This window comes from Pygoscelis adeliae, unplaced genomic scaffold (genome assembly GCF_000699105.1).
Source record: "Pygoscelis adeliae isolate BGI_AS28 unplaced genomic scaffold, ASM69910v1 Scaffold282, whole genome shotgun sequence".
NCBI classification, from domain to species: domain Eukaryota; kingdom Metazoa; phylum Chordata; class Aves; order Sphenisciformes; family Spheniscidae; genus Pygoscelis; species Pygoscelis adeliae.
This window is the reverse complement of record NW_008824352.1, coordinates 4,098,035-4,117,596: the sequence shown is the minus strand read 5'-3', so window position 1 is coordinate 4,117,596 and position 19,562 is coordinate 4,098,035. Positions and strand designations below refer to the sequence as shown.

Sequence of the window (19,562 nt, the reverse complement as noted above, 5' to 3'; positions counted from 1 at the left end):
GGTCCCGTCACTACCATGGTGATGGCTAACAGCAAATTTCACTGTTTTTCAAGTTTGTTTGTTTGTTTGTTATCCAGAATACTGTCAAATCATTACAGAACATGCAGCTCGTGTAGCACGGAAACATACCCCAAATACCAAAGGAAAATACTCCATAAGTAAAAGTAGGGTTCAAATGAAGCAGGGTGCACGGTATAATTGTGTCGTTCAAGGTAATAGAAGCTTTCATGGTGCTGCATTTAAGAGAGGTTCTGTGACGCACTTACATAAAGTTGCTCTCTCAAACCAAGCAATTGGACTTTTTTCTTAGTGTTCTATGAAACACGCAAAAGAGGCAGACATAAAAGGAAAGCAAGGTGTGTATAAATCTTTAAGGCAATAGGGATCCTCCAAATCGTATTTCTTTTCTCTGTTCACCCTAGGTCATCATACAACTGAATATAAAACCCAGCAAATGTTATTTTTGTATCAGGAGCAGCAAAGGAATTGTACTGTAAATTTGCCCTGATTCACCCATGCGAGGGACCAATTTGGCAGATCATCCATCTTGTTCACTGTACACTGTCAGGGATGGCATGAATTCCCTACATGATAAACAGATTTCTTCTCAGGTCTGTGTCCTTTAACCTACAGCAAGGTCAAAATTATGGCTGCCTAGCTAATAAACCGCACGGCACTCATTCAAGTTCCCTCTAATTTCGTCCCTTGTGCCAGCTTATACAAATCTTACTGAATAACTAGAGCAGCTGCAAATTTCCTATACAATTCCTCATCCGTGCACTGCAAACCACATGCGCGCACGGAGTGCAGAAAAAATCCAAAATAAAAAAAAAAACAACCACACAGGACTAAACAAAAGCATTTACTAATGCTTCTTTCTCCCTCTCCTTTCCCTGCCCAGCCTAATTATGTAAACAACAAAGGTAATCTATATTATCATCTATCACTGAAATGCTCTATGTTGCTCACATATTAGCTTATTTATTTTTTATATCACATATCAAGAGCTTACTTGAATTTCATTTTTAAGACCAATCTGCTGCTTATTTACTCAAAAAGGTAGGATTATCTGAATCTAATTTTGGCAGGCAGTACAGATGACAAACTGCCTTTTTCCCCCCCAACGAAAGGCAAGTGTGTAGTGATTTCAGATGAGGCATTATGCGCATATACTACAAATAACTCAAAATATGTTCCCCATTCATTTTTAGCATTTTTCCCTTATGGAAAAACATTTTCAAGATCACATAAATATTTGAGGAAAAGATCCATTATTTGGAAAAGTCAATTCAACAATCAAATAATGCAAACATTTCCTGTTAATCTACTTAAAAAATTAAATAGACATTTAGAGTACAAGTGACTGCTGACAGAACAAAGGGGAAAATTGAATGTATTCACTATTACAGATTTAACTGTCAATCCACAGCCATTTCGCATGTTTTATGAAATAATTTGTCTGTATTCATTTCTCTCAAGTTCCTCACAGGACAAAGAAACAAATTCAGGACATCTGAAAAATACATATTAAGATTTCAAAAGTAGCAATTGAACATTTCTAATGAAAATAATACATTGAAAGCTTCTTTCTTTAATACGCGTTCTGCTTTTTTAACCCCAGACTGCACTGAAGAATAGCACTAACTTCAGAGCGATCCAGTTTCTTACGAGTGAATAAGTGATGTTCACCGAACGTTTACGCGTTTGTATTTAGTGAGGAAGAGATCATTTTGTCAATACGAGTGTAAAACTGCATTACGGTAGGCTGTACAGCCTGCAAACCCCATGGCCACCATTTATCGATGAAGTTACTTTAATAAATTCCAGATAAACTTTGCTATACCAAAGGGGTGTTGCATTTTGCTTTCCTACAGCCTGTATCCAGTTTAAAACCTGAAGCAAAAGCCCAAAAGGTTCAAAAACAAGGTGCTAGAAGTAAACAGCTGGAGAGATCAAGAGCACCACCAGTGACGAGGTCATTGCAGAACCTGGGATTTTTTTAAGTCTCAGGTAGCCAAAGGCATCAGCCATGCCCTGCGCTTTACAGAGGATGGGAGAAACAGGGTCTCCCCAAACTAACGTGGTGGAAAGACGGTGTCCATGGGGTCCCAAGCATGTGATGAAGACACAGTCCAACATGACAATTTTAAACGATCGGGAAACTGGTGTAACTTTTGCACAATTACAGGTCGATGTTGACAAACTTCATTAAAGATTCAAATACACCATAAATGCATTTAAGTGCTCCAAATCTTCTAAAGCTGCAAGTATAACTGAGTCATGAAAGGGCTTAAGGCTCTACCATGCACTTTTTACATTACTAATTCAAAATATACATCTGGGGTATAGGAAAGTTAGGCGCTTCCAACCGATTTTTAAAAGCACATTCAAATACGCAGCACAGAAAATAATAATCAAATGCAACTCAAGTACTAGGAAGTGGTGTCTGCATAAATGGGCCAGCAATCTGAAATATCTGGCAAGTGCAACTGGCCTCCATTCATAGCTAAAACATGAAGACAACTGAAACACCAACGCTGGGTATTTCACAGTTGATGAAAACAGCTAAGAGAGAGCTATGACCACACAGTGAAGGTGAGCATTCAAGTCTTTGAAGGCAAATATGTCTTCATAAAGACCAATACATCTGACGCAGTTTGCGACCGCCAGAGAGCCGTACTTGGGAACACATCACTCCTGGCAGAACACATGGTCCTTATTCTTAAATCAGGAAATTCTTCAGTTTTGTTTTTTCCTACTACAATACTAGAGAGGGATGCATAATCTAAAATTAAGATATAGAAACGAATGGAAACAAAGTCAACATTATACAAATACCTTCTGTTTTCTTTTTAAATACTATTTTCCCAATATAAAATTGCTGCTTGAATGACCATCTTACTGCAACAAAACCCCAAACCGTCATCACAGCTTGCCCATTCCCCTCCCCACCCCTTAGTAGTTATCAGTTAAGAAACTAAACAAACTTTGCAAACAATTTAGCATATAGGACTAGGGTCTGCCTGAGCATTTTACAAAACTGGTTGAGAACCATAACAAATTGAGCTTGCCTTAATTATATGAACACAGAAAATCTTTTGTGGTCTTGCATTCCTTAGCACAATGGATGAAGCCAAATGATGCTTTGGTCCCATCCATCCTCTATACCTTCCCCACAGCTTCTATCATGACAGTGTTTTGGAAAATGTGAGAAAGTCTGAAAACAGAGTTCCAGTCTCAGTTCATCGGTTACAGCAGTTTTCCTGAACTTAACATTAGATTTTCTTATTCTTCTCCAACTACAAGATTTCCTACCCCCATGCTGGGGTCAGGTCCCCAGTACTGGGTCCTGAATTGCTTGAACACTGGCTGTAGAACATTTTGGACTATGGTTATCCCACTGGTGGCCTGCAGATTATCTGAAAACACTTCCCTCAACACAGTATCAGCCTGACACATTCCTCTATGAGGTCTGATCATGTTCTGCCATCGTAACGTGACAAAATCCCTATAGGGTGTGACGAACCATAAGCTGCACTGGGCTCCCCTCCTGCAGCACTCCTGAGCATCACCTGCTCAGCTACACGAACTCAGCAGTCAGAGACATTTAATTATATTCTGCAAAACTGCAGGGCACTGGTCAAGAAGGACCATTTTTGTGATGTACAGGACGTCTTCCAGCCACAGGAAGTAATCTAACATGGCCCTCCATACAAAAGCAGCGGCATAGCTCAGATCCACCGCACACTTCAGCTGGATGCTCCTTCTGAAGCTCAGGACACCTCAGATGTGAAGACTTGCAGGTGACGCCTGCTACAACCTCCCCAGAAAATCACAGACATCTACATGACTTGACACCAGTCCCGGATGTATCCCCCTCAACAGAGGTATCTAGACGATGGAGCAGTGTTGAGACATGGATACGGTTTCACCAGTCCCAGAGGCATCACGCTGCTGTCTGCCAGCACTGGCAGATTCCTCCAGTGAAATTTCTTGCATGCATTTTGAGAGCTGCAGGTTTGCCACTTTTGCTCAGACCCTGCCTCAACTCCTACAGCCACGGCAGCAAACTGACTTTATGCCCACTTGTAAATCAGAAGTTCAGAGCAAAGATTTGAACAAGAGCATCTGAATTTGCAAGCATAAAACACAAGCTCAACACACCGAGCCTCTCCTCCCAGCATGCCTGCCCGCCTATAAAGAGCACTCTGTACTTTTGCAGCTCAGAAACCGCTGGGAGAATAAACTGCCCAACCTTTGTTGCTAGCATAAGCTTAGCTAATAAGCTGCAAAAGGACTCATGGGGAACGAGGTACAGAACATGGAGAAGATGGGGAAGACCATGCAAAACACAGAAGGTATTCAGGGGCCTCTAAAAGGATTATGAAAAATATTATATTCTAAAGACAGCAGGCAGACAACAGCTGCCTTAAGTTTCAGAGCAAAGTGGATTGAAAAAGCAGATCCACTGTAATTTTCAGAGACAAATCTCTGTAGTTTATCTGATCCACTATTTAAATTTCAGTACACAGTCCTCTATCTGCAGTAATAATAACCTAAATTCCATTTAGTGTTCATTTGAGCAGTCAGGATAAAGTCATTTCTTATTATCTCCCCACTGTGTAAAAAACAGCTTGAAGGTAGGAAGTCAGCAAGCATTTTCACCAAAAAGTAATTATTGTAAGTGACATTTTTACTGCTGGCATGCCATAAGGCGAACTGCGCATTTGGAAGGACAAGTTGTTAAAACAAAATGACAGGGTACTCTGTGACATTCCGACAAGAACCCAAACATGATTTAACTGGCGCTTGGTTTGATGCACCACTTTTTGTAATGTCCAAAGCTCAGGCTTCAGGTCTATGCCAAACTAGTCAAGTTCAAAGTTCCTTATTGAGGAACAGCGAGAATCGCCACGTCCTGCGCACAGCGGAGCGGGGAGGTAACGAAGCATCCCGTGCTCTGCTCATTCCCTTTACGGCAAATTAGTAGGGAAGATGAAAGCAGACAAATGTGGACAGGAGATTCTCGGCAACCTCTTAAAAGAGCATTTGCTACTTCAGGGCCTGCATTTACCTCCTCGTGCAGATGAGTTAATGGACAACAACAGACCTGGCAGGTTGCCCGAGATGAAAGTGTCTCATACTGGGACTGGATTAGCTGCTGTTTTCCCCTGACCATTAGGCTGCCCATTCTATCCAATCTGTAGACCAAAAACCAGGGTATGCTGCCTTGGGAATCAGGACCTGATCACGCAGCAGATCAATGCCAACATCCTCAGGACAACCACGTTGTTCTGTTGCCCAGGGAGAGATTTTTGTTCTCTGACCTTCTCTCTACTTTTACCTTTAGCAACGGCTGTCTTTGCAGGATCTTCTAAAGCACCGTAACAACTCTCCTCACTAACAGTGGTGGAGTGCAAGTTTGAACTATGTAATAAATCTGATCAGCATTTGTGTAACAGCACTGCGATACATCCCTCTTCTGACTAATTAAAAGAAAACACCCGAGAAAGCTGCACTCTTTCTCTCAGGTAGCGGTTTTGGTGGATTTACCGTAAGTGAGTGAACCTTGCCTCTTCGCAATTTGCAAATTAATGTGGCTTATGAAAATATGATCCTCCCTACAGTTATAAACTCCCACGGTTATATGTAGGGAGTATACAAACCTCCCTACAGGGTGCATATGTAACGATGTAAAGTATGTAAGTACGTGCAGTTATAGTTGCAAGCGCTTGCTATAGTTACGATTATAGATTTCCACTATGACCATGGAGATTTTGTTTGTTTGTTTGTTTTGCAAATGTCATAACTTTGGGGAAAATGTTATTTTGGGTCTTGGCTCAGAGGGAAATTTTATGTGGATGGGGGGGGAGGGATCAAAAGGAAACCCCTTTAGGAAAGCGTGCAGATGCATGCATGTCTGCACTGAAAGGGGAGGAAACCAGCTTTGCTTAACTCTGAAATTACCGGGGCAATACTAAAAATAAAGGTCCCCATTCTGCATATGTGTTAAATGACAGGAGCACATAAAACTATCTGAATGATGAAGATAAATATTAGAAGTACTTGAAAAAAACTGCTTCTGAGTATTGTTAAAGGATTACAACATTTTGCTGCAATTTTATGTTGCATTTTTAATAATTATGCTAGCTTTGTGCTTGTATTAAAGAAGTATGTTTTCAGCCATTCTAGAAACCAGGAGGAGCTGGAGAAATCAGATGAAGTTCAGAAAAGAGCAAGTAAGATGGGAGATGGCGACAGACTCATGAAGAGAGATTTACAGCTGGACATTTAAAAGGACTTAGAGAAGTTAGGCAACCAATTCTCGTTCCAATGAATGTGCAACCACAAATGCCTCGGACAGTCTTGGAAATCCCACTATTGCGCCCAAACCTATGTTAAGACTGCAACTTCTCATAGCCAAGAACTGGCATCAATATCAGTTTAAGGTAATCTTGTCCTGGCTCCACCCTTTACCTCCATTTTTGCCTGACACTGAACTACAATTGTGCTGTCCCAAGCGGTTGGGGGAACCAAATCTGTGAACCAGATTTGAAAAACAGCCACCCGCCACCACATACCTGCAATACAGTACGGGTGGAAGGGATTGAGAACAGGAGTCTGGATCTCTTTCCTGATCTCATCTTCAGTGCAAGCCCATTAGCAAAAGGATGTTTTTTTATGCCAGCCCCAGCGTTAGCATAATGAGGAAAAGTCCTAGTGCAGCCTTGTGAGTTAAATGTTGCTCGCGGAACGACAGCTGAAGAACACTCTGTGCCCAGGGCCATCCAACCAACTTTATAACCAAGCAGAGGCATGTCTACCTCCTGTGTGATCTATGCCTGCTCACTCTGGATAGCGTGCGGCAAGGAACCAGGGCAGAGCACCATCCTGCTCAGCTCACAAGCTTTGACCGGGTCAGATCTTCCTCCCTGCGCCTGCCTCTTCCAAAGCCTTTGCCACATAGAAGTATGCCAATGCCATCACCTGGGTCTTACCCCTCTTTCTCAGGCTGCTGCAGGAAGGCATTGCTGAATGCCCTGGCTGGTGAACACTCACAGCCCTTTACACACATCCCTCAAGCCCACACCTTGCATCAGCGATTGCCTTATCGCTCTCCAGGTGGTGTTTTGTGCCCCACTGATGCAAAATGCCTCAATAGCTGAAAAGTTCTGTTCTGCACAGTACACGCAGCATGCTGTGCCGGGATGCGAGGAGGCAAATCCAGGTACTTGTACAGGAGGAATGGCTAGGCAGCGTTCCAGGGAGCTGGACAACTATAAGGCTGCATAAACTCAAACCATCAAATTTCTACTGAGTCAGGGGGACTCTGGTACCTGGCTGTCTGCTGCAGCATGGATGGGCTTGGATGGGGAGTACAGGTCGCTACAAAGGGCAGTCTGAACATCCAGGATATCCAGAATCTTGTGCAGAGAGATACAACTGGAGTTAATCAATTAAAACGAAAAGTTGCACTGAGATCTGTCGGACTTTGGAACAGACACACCAACCCCTGACACAACCTCACCACCTCATAAAACTCTCAAGTAAGAAGCATTAAGGGACACTTTTGAAATGGCCTGCAGGGAAGCATGAGGTCTCTATATAGCCATGATTTTAAGCGCTGTTTTACAACAAATGAAGGGGGAAAAAAAGGAACTTGAGAATTTTTTTAGCTGGATGTAAAGACACGCTCGGAAACATCAGAGCAATGCTCAGGTCAGGCCAACAGCCCCAAATCCTTTCCCAGTCTCATTGGCCAAAAGCGGATATCTGTGGAAGAGGTAAATAACACAGCAAGCACGTAGGGAGAATCTCCTTGAATGCCTACCTGCTCATGCATAGCTTCTTGAGCCAAAAGTAGGGTCTTTGCATTGAAGAGTGCTGAATGATAATTTTTTTTTTTTACATGTCACCTTTAAACAATTAAAAAACCCTTTCTAAAAAGAAATCAGATTTTAAACTAGGTGATTAATGGCAAAATCATGGCTGCTTTAAAAGACACCGCTCTACTCTGCTAACCTTTATTTAATATTCAGATTTTTCTGTGTTTCCGTAACTTAGTCAAAAGTTAGTATTTAGAAATAACTGCTGGAAAATATTTTCAATAACCTTACTATTAAAACAGCTTGTGTGCAGAAACGTTATTGAGGATTTTCTGAATATTAAAACAAATATGTCATGAAAGCAATCAATCAAGGTGCCATAATGCCACACAGTTATATTTTTAGTATAATCAAAATAAATGTGCGCACAATACCTTTTGGAAAACAGAGTTAGAGCTTTTAGAGGTTCTGCTGCGGTTTATGGTGTCTTTGTTGACTTGCTGACCCTGTGATTAGAGACTGCCTTTAACATGTTACCATGTTTATGACTGTTTGTTGTCCTCCTCTGTCATAAGCCTGAGTGTGAAGGTATTTCTATATCCTCCTTTGAGATTTTAACCTCTTCTCTGCTCCAGACAAGAGTGTGAAGCAGGATGCATATGTGCACTGTGCACTGCATTTAAATATATCTCCCCCACTAAGCGACGTGGACGTTCATTTGCTATGGGCAAGACACATACGGGATGGACCCGCAGCTAATGACTGCCTGCCTTCCCCAGTAGAGAAGTCCTATCTACCATCCGCAGCACAGTGGGTTGCTCTTCGTCTTAGAAGAAAGCAGTCGAAGAAGAGTGACCCCGAACATTGCTATACTAAATGCATTCCTCTCCAGGAGGAGTTACTGGCTAAAGTACTGAAACAAAATGACATTTACATTGTACGCAACAATATTATAAAAGCTATTAAGGTACATTATTTTACACATCCTTATAATCTCTCCATACTGCTTTACTTAATTTGTGATAAAATTGTTGAGAAAGGGTACTTAATGTAGGACAGTCAGTAAAAGTAATTTATCATCTTCCCGCTTCAGTGCTCACGTTATCAGCGAACTCATTTTCTGCATTCATCATGCAATCAGCCTATTATTTGCATATTAATCAGGCAGTGGACCATGAAAGAGCCGCATCCCAGCCAAATGCTGCACTATCTCAGGAGGAACACTCAGTAATTATCATACATCAGTGTTATGATGTGGTAATTGATTATAACATCTTTCTGTTGCCCCTGGGGAGTCCCACTGCTAACCCAGCTTCAGGCATTCTGTGCAGATTTTTCTCTGAAAATTAGAGAAACCATTGCTGTCCTTTTATTAGATTTTTTTTTTTTTACCTTTACAATAGACGGGTCTCTGAGCAATTCCAAGTTACTTCTGCCTTTTTTTTTTTTTTAAAAAAAATGAAACCTTCATTAGGAAAAACCCCACCTGCCTCAGATCAGAAAAAGTTAAAAAAAACAAACCAAAACCCCAAAACAAAACAGTTGGGCTCATTCTTGTTCGTCCTCTCTCTTTCAAGGTCTGGTGGCTTTTTAGGTGCGGGTATTGCTTACATAATACCCTTCCCCATCAAACACAACAAAATGTTGCAACTTCAATAGACAGTAATTGCAAAGTTCACATAAAGGCAGTTAAGCTGCTTTATTTAGGTGCCAAATGAGAGGCTAATTTTGGTCCTCTCGTAAAGGACAAATGAAACATCTGCCAGTTCAAACTTGCACTATTTTTAGGACCCAAGTTCCAGAGGGGTAAAAGAGAGAAACAAACATAAAACATAACCGTAGTTACACTGCAGCTAATCTCACACCTCCTCCATGTGTGCAAACCCGGCAGAGGAGCCGGAGAGGGCAGCTCCCATCTCTGCACCCATCCCAACCTTCCTTCGGCAAGGAAAAAGGAAAGGGGGGATGTCTCAGGAGAAGACGCCAGAGGGGACCATCCCACGCCGCATGATAGAGAAGGATGTTTTGGCCGGGCTCTGCAGCGGCACCGGGCTACCTGTGAGGAGAGCTGGTGAGAATAGCTCGCAAGGACAACGTTACTCTCCAAAGCAGCTTCTTGTCCTGGGACAGTGTCATCGGAGAGACCCCGAGCACTGACAGGAACAAGGGGATACGTCGTCAATCCCAGGTTTTGCAATAAATAGTATCAAACAGTGCCCAAATTATTCTGGGGAACAATCACTCTTTTCAACCCCACTATAGGGGATTATAGATACAGCCAAAGAAACAGGTATCTTTTACGTTGCTATCAGCAATATCTTTGACAAGTATAAACATGGGACATGTACTATCAGGCCTATTTTACACGTCTTGTTGTCATTATATTTTCTCCTTTCATTAGGCTTTTTAATTGGATATTTTTCTATTTTCAATTTTATTTAAATTTAATCTCAAATCCACTTTGCTTTGTTTTCAATGCAAGTTGTGTTTCTCATCAGATTTAAAATAATCACTGGATTCTTTTATTTACCGTTTCTCTGGATGGCTGCTGGCAAATTTAAAAACCTCTAATACCCATTGAATTGCGTGAGACAAATTCATCAGTTTTTCTTGCACCCTAATGCAAAGGACAGGCTAGAACGTAACTTAGGAGATATTAATTTTCTGGCAATTTTCTGTTTTTTCTTCTTGGGAATGATTTGCTATCAAGTAATACATAACTCTATAATCAGGACAGGATTTCGTTGCTGGAGTCTAACAGGCTGTTTATTTCCCTGTTTCAGAGCTACTTGGTGGAGAAGACAGCTGTCTTGTAGCTCCATCCCCATTATAAGATGGGAATAACAACCCGCGCGTTCGGTGCTCGCACACCTTTTTTCCAGTATCTGGGGAGGAAAATAGCCCATTATCTGTTCTTTGAATTGAAAGCAAGGTAATTTTCATCCAGCGGAGGAGCATTTTGTAATTTGCTGAGCAGCGGTTGGGCTGTTGCCTGGGGACGGCTGAGGGCGCGATGGCTATCTCCATCCCACTGGTGGCAGCCACGTGGCCACGGGGGCTAGACCTGCAGCCCCCTCTTTTTCCCATGAGCAACCAGAAGACCAACGTGAGCTTCTGCCAGCTGCCAGAGCCTCCTATTACCCACAGAAAAATATCTGCTCCCTTCGGAGAAGAGCCTTTCCGACCTCTTCTGCAGCTGCCAGCCCATGGGGGACAGATCCCGGCCATCATCCCGGCTCCTGACCGCCCCCCGGAGCTGCCTGGCCTTCCTGCACCGCAGCATGACTGCGATGGCCTTGCTCACGTTTCAGTGCTGCTCCAGTTATTTTTATATTTGGCTTTCTAACGTATCCGCTCATCATTTTCCACCCAGCTCCTCTGTGGTTAGCAACTGGCAGGAAAAGCCCCTGGTGCCTGGAAGCAGGGAGGGGAGGTAATGTGGGCCCCCTCCCCAAAGGAGGCTGCTCATCTCCAAATGCGCAAGTGGAGGGAAAAGAAAATGCTGGCAATTAATGAAATTAAGTAATAAGTAATGAAATGATGAACAACTGAATTTACAGAGCTCCAATATTCAACAGCCATGGTTTCTTTTAAACAAGGCCTGAAGAGAGTGCAAGGAAGTTACATGCTCAGATTGATGCTGAAGTTACAGCGGAAGCACGTATTCACAAACTACATCCACTTTTTAGCAACTGTTATGCTAACTGGTACTCCTATAAACCACCTGAGAAGTGTAGCAGCAATAATGGTCAGGAAAGTTTCTTTTTTCAGACAGCTTAAAAAATATATATTCATTCATTAATTCTAATTTTTAAAAATGAAGACTCTGAGAATGAGGCATTAGTGTGCCTGGCTAAATGCTACTGCAGAGCTGCACACCGGCTCCTTGCTTGGAGATCTTCTCCCGCACACCAAAGGGGAGTGAGCGTAAAGGACCCACATTCCCAAATTAACCACAGAAAAAAGACATAGCTGCACCTTGACTGGGTAACTTCTCCAAAACGAATGCTATGAACCCATAACCACACTTCAGAGTGAATTAAATTTGTCTTCAGAATGCAGCATGAGTCTCCTCTTTGCCGTATTAATATGAAAAGTGTGTTGGTGCTCTGTCATTGTAATTCAGCCGCAAGGAGTATCTGCCTAGAAAACAGTGTTCACTCTATGACTATATATTTTACTTTAGCACTTTTGTAACAGTAAAGCTATGACCACAATGAGGATGAAGTCATCTTCTGCAAGTTTAATCACTGGGTGGTTCAACGTTCAGGAAAGAATATAACTAGGACAGGAATTTCTCTACAAATACTATTTGCAAAGCATCGCTGACGGGCAAAGGACTACGGCTGTGCAAGAGAGCCTGGGGAGGACAGACCTAGGCAAGAGGCAGAAATGACCAGATGATGGCTAGCAATGATAGCCAATCTTATATTAAGAACGAACTTGAAACACTGACTTCACGCTGCATTCCTAGGTCCCAGTAAGGTGCCTTGACAGAGATTCTCCCAGCTTTATTGATACCAGCAAGGCTGCCAGGAAGGTTTTCATGGTCCAAATGTCAGGGAAACGGCACAGAATATGATCACACACATTACAGACAGACTACAACAGCTGCCCTTAAGAGGAGCCAACTGATATCCTATGGTTTGAAATCAAGACAGCCACGGCCAACTGCTTCAGAGCCGCAATCTCAAGCCACACAGAAAGAATGTGGAAACTTCACCAATACGCGCCAGCGTGCTTCAGGGTTAGCATGAAGATAACTGTTTGGCTGACTTAGTTGTTCAGCTCCAAACTTTAAAAATGCATTTGCACCTAGCACAAAAGGAGACAACCTTCTCAACCAAATGCAAAGACTTAAAAATTGGTCATCAGACATAAACCACCTATGCAAGGAATTCTTGCAGTCCAACTACTCAGCTATTAAAAGCCATGCGATCTCCCTTCTCTTCCATTTTATAGACTACGTTAACCACAAACATTTCATGTTATACAATTTTATTAACCCTGAATGCCAGCAAATGACTGCAAAACAATCTCTCTCTTCTTTTTGATTCAACAACAAAAAATAGCTCAAATTTGGGAAGATCTGTCAGCATCACTGGACTGATCACTTGTGTGGCCTCAAGGTACCAAGGCTCCAGCTCTCCGCATACGAATCCCAGTCATGCTCTGGAGCACCATTTCGGACAGCTCTGCCCATCCAAACAAAACAGTACAATGAAAGAAGTAGTCATGAACCATGGAGAAATGGGGGGGCAAGAGCTTCTCCATTGCCACCATGTGGCTAGTGAGCTCTTCCCATAAGCACATCAGGATGCTAATCATAAATATGGATTGCAAGCCTGAAGTACGCTCTCTCCCCACTTTGTTTCTCTCAGAGTAGTCAATGTGACAGCATCCTTCTGTATTAGGTAGACGGAAAGGTCTCGCCAGTACACAGTTAACTACCTGCCCGCTCAGCAGCTTCTGTACTGAAAAATAGTACAGGAATATGTATTACATAAATAAAAACATAACAGATACCTGGGTTTGTTATCATTCCACAATGTCTGTTAATATCATAACTACAGTAAACCATAGATTGGACTCTGATTTTTTTTTCAGATTTTCTTTCCCAAGGGATGATAAGAAGTAATCTCCCTGTTGTTACAAATGTTTTATTTTGAAAATAAAGCTTTTATGCGTATTTTGGTTGATCTAAATACAGTAGATCTTGGGTTTTTAAATCGCCAGATAATATGCAATTATCTCAAGCTAGATTCTGATTTTGAAACAAGCTTTAATTAGCTCCCCATTTTATGCTGCTCTAATCCTTTCTTCAACTCCCATGAGTGTTACTATTGCTAAGCAGCATGAGGTTAGGAATGATGGATGATACCCAGAAAGGAAGACAAACAAAAGGGAAATTCAAAATCCCCTGAGATCACCCGCAGCTGTATCGGCAAATGAAGATTTCCACATTAGGTCATAAGACGACCCTTACAGAAACACATACCAAAAAGGCATGTCTTTTTCCCACTGAGTATTTGCAAGTCTTTAATGTAGTATATAGAGAGTAGATGTCCTTCACAGAGGATAAATACAAAAGTGAATAAAAAATCAGCTTTCATGGGAGTAGCTATGAAATCAACAGCATCAAAAAAGAAACTTTGTCTTAATGTTATCTAGATGCTCACTAAAGACATAAGACCCCAAAATAAAACAAACTAATAAGAGCTATATACAGTACAAGTATTTAGAAGAATATCCAAGCACATAAACCTTCTTCTGGCACATGGCTACTGTCCAAACCCAACCCAGCTCTGATCATCAGTAATGCAACTAAATAAGGGCCAAATTCATCATGAAAAAATGCTGATGCGGTTGGGTGACACTAATTCAACTTTTTTTTCCATGTGATTTGGTCCATGCTTTTGACACATAAATCATTAAAAAGGCAGATTTACCCAAGGGCATTAGAGCATTTAGGTGGAAAGAAATACACAGAAAAAAATGTTAGAAAAGGCACAGTGATACTATTTTTGACCACCTAGGGTACAGACACCATTTTTGTGTAAAACACGTTCACTGAAACTTGCACAAAATGGCCAAAGCCTTGATGAAAGGTCACAGGCAGAAAATACAGATACATATCTGGTTGTAATTTTGGTATAGACTGTGTTTTTTCAAAATTCATAAATGTAGCTTTCAAAGAAGAAAAACAAGCCCGGCTTCTCTTTGCTATCTCAAAAAAAAAGAAAAAAAAGAAAAAAAAGAAAAAAAAAAGAAGCTTATCCATTCATTCCCACATATAAAAGACTGATGGGTCCATCTGTCCACGTGTGACAATGGAAAATTACTGGACAAAAGAACAGATTTTCATGAATGAGGTGTTAATCAAAACCTTATGATCTAGAAGTGTAACTAACTGGGTCAGAAATCCAGAAAATCTTGCTACTTTGATAGAATAGTGCCAAACGGTAATGAAAATACTCACAGCTAATAAAAGTTTGAGATGTTACTATGCATGTTGACACTCTGTACACTGAAGACCTTCTTGGCAAAGCACTCAGGAGCCACTGAATGTATTAGTTTAATTTCACTTCTTTCCCTTCATGCATTCAACAAGTTCCAAGCCAATTATATTACATGGAAAAGGCTCCAGACCTTTTCTTGTTTCAAAATTTTTCTGATTAATTTCTGTTTTAAAATTACAAGTATGCAACCTTTTCTGCCTTGATTTTCCTGGGAAATGTCTCAGAAGACCAGAAAATTGGAGCTTTTTTTTTCCCTGCCCTGAAGTGGAGGATCTTTCACAAATGCATAATTATTATTACCTTTTCCAAACTGTTTGCTGCGCTTTTAATTACAGAACAGCTGCTAATAAAAGAAAATTACCAAACTGCCCTTCCTCATTCAAATAACTTGGTTTCGCTATTTTGTTCTGCGTGGTGTCACAACCTTCCTTATTCCTTTATACAGAGAAAGGCACCAAGAAAAGAACGTCTTCTACAACAATTTTATTTTTAATCATTGGGAAGGAGGAAGAAAAGGGCACGAGCCCATTTTCTCATTTGTAAGTCTGCTTTAAGGAAAGAAGGAGGGCGATCATCAATAATTTGATTTTATTAGCTAATAGGAACGTGTCGCCTCACAAAATATTAGCTCAAGGGCAGGAACTGACAAACGAGATTGGGAGTGTGGGAGGGGAGCAAAATATCACGGCAGCAAAACTGAACTTCCTGAAGGAAATCACTTTCAGCTACCAGCGATCCTCACGGGAATCCATAAGGTGGTCGGATTTTAATACTATGGGCTTGTCTTTCAATCTTTTATAATTACAGTTAGTCATAAATATGATGATTAGCAATAACAATGCAGCCTTTTCTCAGCTCCTCTGATTTCAAATTCCTCTTAAAATGGCTACAATTAATTACTCATATTTTCCATGCTGTCTTAGGCATTTATAACTGTAACAGTTACTCTTGCATAGTATTGATGCTACAAAAAAGTAGTCAATGGCACGCTTTTAATGAACAGCAGCCTATAAAACGTCGCAGAAAATTTCCATGTTTGCTAAATGCTTGGCTCTAAGTAACAATAGCCTTATGATTGCAAATAATTTTTTCCCATTTTGGTTTTGTTTTCATGGCTTGTTTTTACCAGGGGCATTTTTTTTGCTTTTATCTATTTATTTTCAACTGTTCTTCTTAAGAAAAACGTGGACTGAATATCATCACGGACTTTCTTCTAGTAAAATCTTTTAGAATGCAAAATAGTTTCCCCAGCAGGGAGAAAAAGCAGTTTGGTTGGGATATTCAGAATAAACCCAGCAAGCTCCAGAAAAAGTAAAGAGTGTTTCAGAATGGCAGAAAGGTGGAAGAAGAGCACAACCCATCCTTCTCTGTATCCTGAAATGCAGTAATTCTCCAATACAGGGCAACGGCTGTAAGTACAGAGCAGGGCACAAGTGTTTTTCTAGAGTACAAAACAGCCCGAGTGGTTTACGTCAGTTAAGCGTATCATTGGTAAAAAGTCTGTGTGGGTAGAGTTTGGTATCTAACAGCAGGAACACAGCTGTTCTGTTCCAGGCTCCTTCCTATACCGTGGCCATCTTATAAAACCTTTAGCGATTCACTTCTCTTTGACACTCATCTTTGCTGCATCTGCTTTTTTGCAAACAGAAAGGGGAGGGAGAAAAAAAGGTCGGCTTGGAATATTTAACGAAGCTTGACAAAGAAAGACATAACGTGGTCTTTTCCCCACCTTCAAATTAACAAAGCAGATTTTGTGCAAATGAAAGTGGAAAAAAAATACGCTAGCGAGTAAGGCAGCTGGAGTATGTAGATCACATTACAAACGAAAGGCTTGTTTTACAGCCATTGTCACATGTCAAGTTGATAAGCTGAACTATGGTAAAAAAACCCCTACAGAGCCAATGATCTCTAAGATCAGACAGAGTCTCTTTACCTAATATATGCAGCTAAATAAGTGTACTCCCTACATCTGCCATAGCAACAAGGAGAGAATGAGGAATTAACTGTGTTAATAAAAAAATTGAAGGGTCTCCTGTATGATACAACAAAATGCGAGAAACCTCTTGGCATCAAAGCAAAAGAAACGTAACAAAAGCACAGAATTATTTCAGAGCAAATCATTGAAACCAGCTGATTACCTGAGCTTGCACATCCCTGCTGTAGGGAATCCTGTAATGATGTCACAGAGTGAAGGACTAGATAAGAGAGGAGAGGAAAATCAGGGAACAATAAAAGGAGATGCCAAACCACAAACTAAACAGTAAGCAGGCTCAACAAATAGCAAACCGCTTATCTCGGCAAGGGCACGCTGCTCGTTTAAGTCAGTGGCATTATAAGGGTACAACCGAGGCCAAACCCTAGTCTGGCCTTTCTGTATCAATAGGTATTAGGATAAGAGAGCGCCACAATAAAAGCGTAATTGCAACACAGCATTCCCCCTTTAAAGCTTAGTTCTTCTAGCTCACCTCCTGAGAAAGCAATCGATATTCTCCTAGGAAGAATAAAAATCCCCTATGCAACCCTAGAAAACAGCGCACAAGATTTTCCAGCTCTTTGGCCAAAATTTTTTGAATTACATATCATATTCATGCCTAGATAATATCATCCTAATTAGGAACTGGATAACTGCTGCTTATCAATTACGCATAAACGAGTGCTTCGTTCGTAAACATTCCCAGCGTGTCCCCCCTAGGGACCGGCAGGGCTGCGAGGGTGGACGCTGCCACTTCCCGTAATGCCTGGACTAGCACCGGGCGCAAGTCTCGCTTACTGCAAATTTAAAAAAAAAAAAATAATAATAAAAAAAAATTTCCTCCTCCTCAACTCAAACAACATAGTGGAATTTTAATTACCTTGTCCTTGTTGCTGCCCTTGTGCAGGCAGGACACACTGTCCCAGCTCACCATTCAACCAGAGCTGCATACGAATAAATGGTTCTCGGCCTTTTTGGGTCAATTTACTCCATGGCTTTGGCCTGGAGAGCATGTCACTGACACTTCCTTGGGACAGCCCCAATACCTGAAGTGAAGCAACCAAGAACGGCACGTTAACACATTTGATGTGGAAGGGGCGTAATTTAACTCACTTCGGTTTCCTTTACTGCTATATTGCTCAAATCGTTTTTATATGGACAGTTAGTAAAACTGCAAAATGACATCTGTAGGTAATTGATGGAAATGCTTTTTTCCTGCCATGGTTTCCTTCTGGAGCATGGGTTTTTTTCCTGCAGGAACGGAGCAGCAGCACAAACGGCAAAAGGATGGTGCGAGATTTGCATGCTTTTCATATTGTGTCAAATAGTTTCATCAGTTCTAACAGGAAAAACACAGAGTCCAGGCACACACAGGCAGATAAAACAGGTAATGATTGGCATGTATTTTGTTCTCAAACAAAAATAATTGGGACTTTTGAGACTAGGCCTATATTTGGTTGATTTTTTTTTTGGTATGAATTATAACGATGTGTGTTTTCACCTGTAGCAGCGGCTGCTCCACATAAGTAAATATTTAAGAATACAGCTGACTGCAGCAAAGGGGAAATTTCAGACAGGCAGAACGCAATTACTTGCCTGGAATTCAGCACAGGTACAGGGGTTAAAAATCATACTTAATGAAAGCTGCCACGGGATCTTTAATGACCCCAAGAGGTCAGGCTTTTCATTTTACATCTTAGTGAAAAGGTAATAGCGTGATGCCAGCTCCTGTTATACTATTATATTGATTCAATTCTTTATAGGAAGAAGAAACACCAGATGTCCACCACTTCTTATAGCCTGGGAAGTGTGTTCTGGTGATTGGGGACCCCCCCAGAATCCCACGTGTTGAATGCTTAGGGCCTGCAACGTGAGAACTTCAGAAAGCCTTATCGTGCATCGCGTATCTGTAATCAAACATCGCTTAAAAATGTCTGAAAGCCCACTACGATACCAAGCACCAGGTATAAGAAATGACTGTGAATTCTTGCTTAAGACTAAGGAGAGGCAGGGGATTTTCCGTGTGTTTGTTTAAATACCCTTGTGCGCATTTCCAAATATTAAAAAAAAGGAAGAATGCTCTTGTGTCCATAATCTTCACTTATAACAAATTTAAGACTCTCCAGTCATGACAATGGTATTACTCAAATATTCCATGAATTCATTACATTAAGCATGAAATATTGAGTCTCAATAACGTTTGCTTCAGCTTTCAATGTTTCCAAACTCGGGGGCCCCATTTCTAATTACAAGTGGCTGAAGCCAGTCTTTGTATAAAAACCTATGCAATTCACAAAATACAGGGAAACTAATACTTTCCTTTATGAGCTTATTTTTTAAATACTTAACATACGAAGCAAAAACATTTTTCCGTAAGACATATGTGGCATATCCCCCTCCGTTAAACTGAGCTCCGTACCAACGTAAGGAGCACAACGCACATTCACAATACTGGTGTAACAAGAGAGAACCAGTTCTTTACCTTTTCCCCAAAGATCCTTTGGCAGATGCCATTCTTTGCTAGCTTTTCTTTGACCTGCCGCGTTAGCTCTATCGTATCCACTTCCTGGTACATATAAATCTCATACTGCTCGGGTGTCAGTGGAGGAACTGAAGGTTTGGATGGCTTTGACAAAGACACGATAGGGGATGAAGGGAGGGGGCTATTTTGTGGTGTCTCACTGCGACTCGCCCCAGTCATGCTCAATTCAGAACTCTGGGAGTACGGAGATTCAGCGTTTGGCC

The 19,562-nt window shown here is 41.3% G+C and overlaps 1 protein-coding gene across 1 annotated transcript in view; it reads right to left on the bottom strand.

Annotated features, from left to right (window-relative positions):
* The window catches only part of CUX1 (cut-like homeobox 1), a 208,358-nt gene that overhangs the window by 18,222 nt on the left and 170,574 nt on the right, over positions 1-19,562 (bottom strand). Inside the window, 3 exon segments of the mRNA XM_009319326.1 lie at positions 16,984-17,040; positions 17,698-17,863; positions 19,300-19,562. The exon segment at positions 19,300-19,562 is cut by the window's right edge and continues 13 nt beyond it. Of these exon segments, the coding sequence (XP_009317601.1) occupies positions 16,984-17,040; positions 17,698-17,863; positions 19,300-19,562 (486 nt within the window).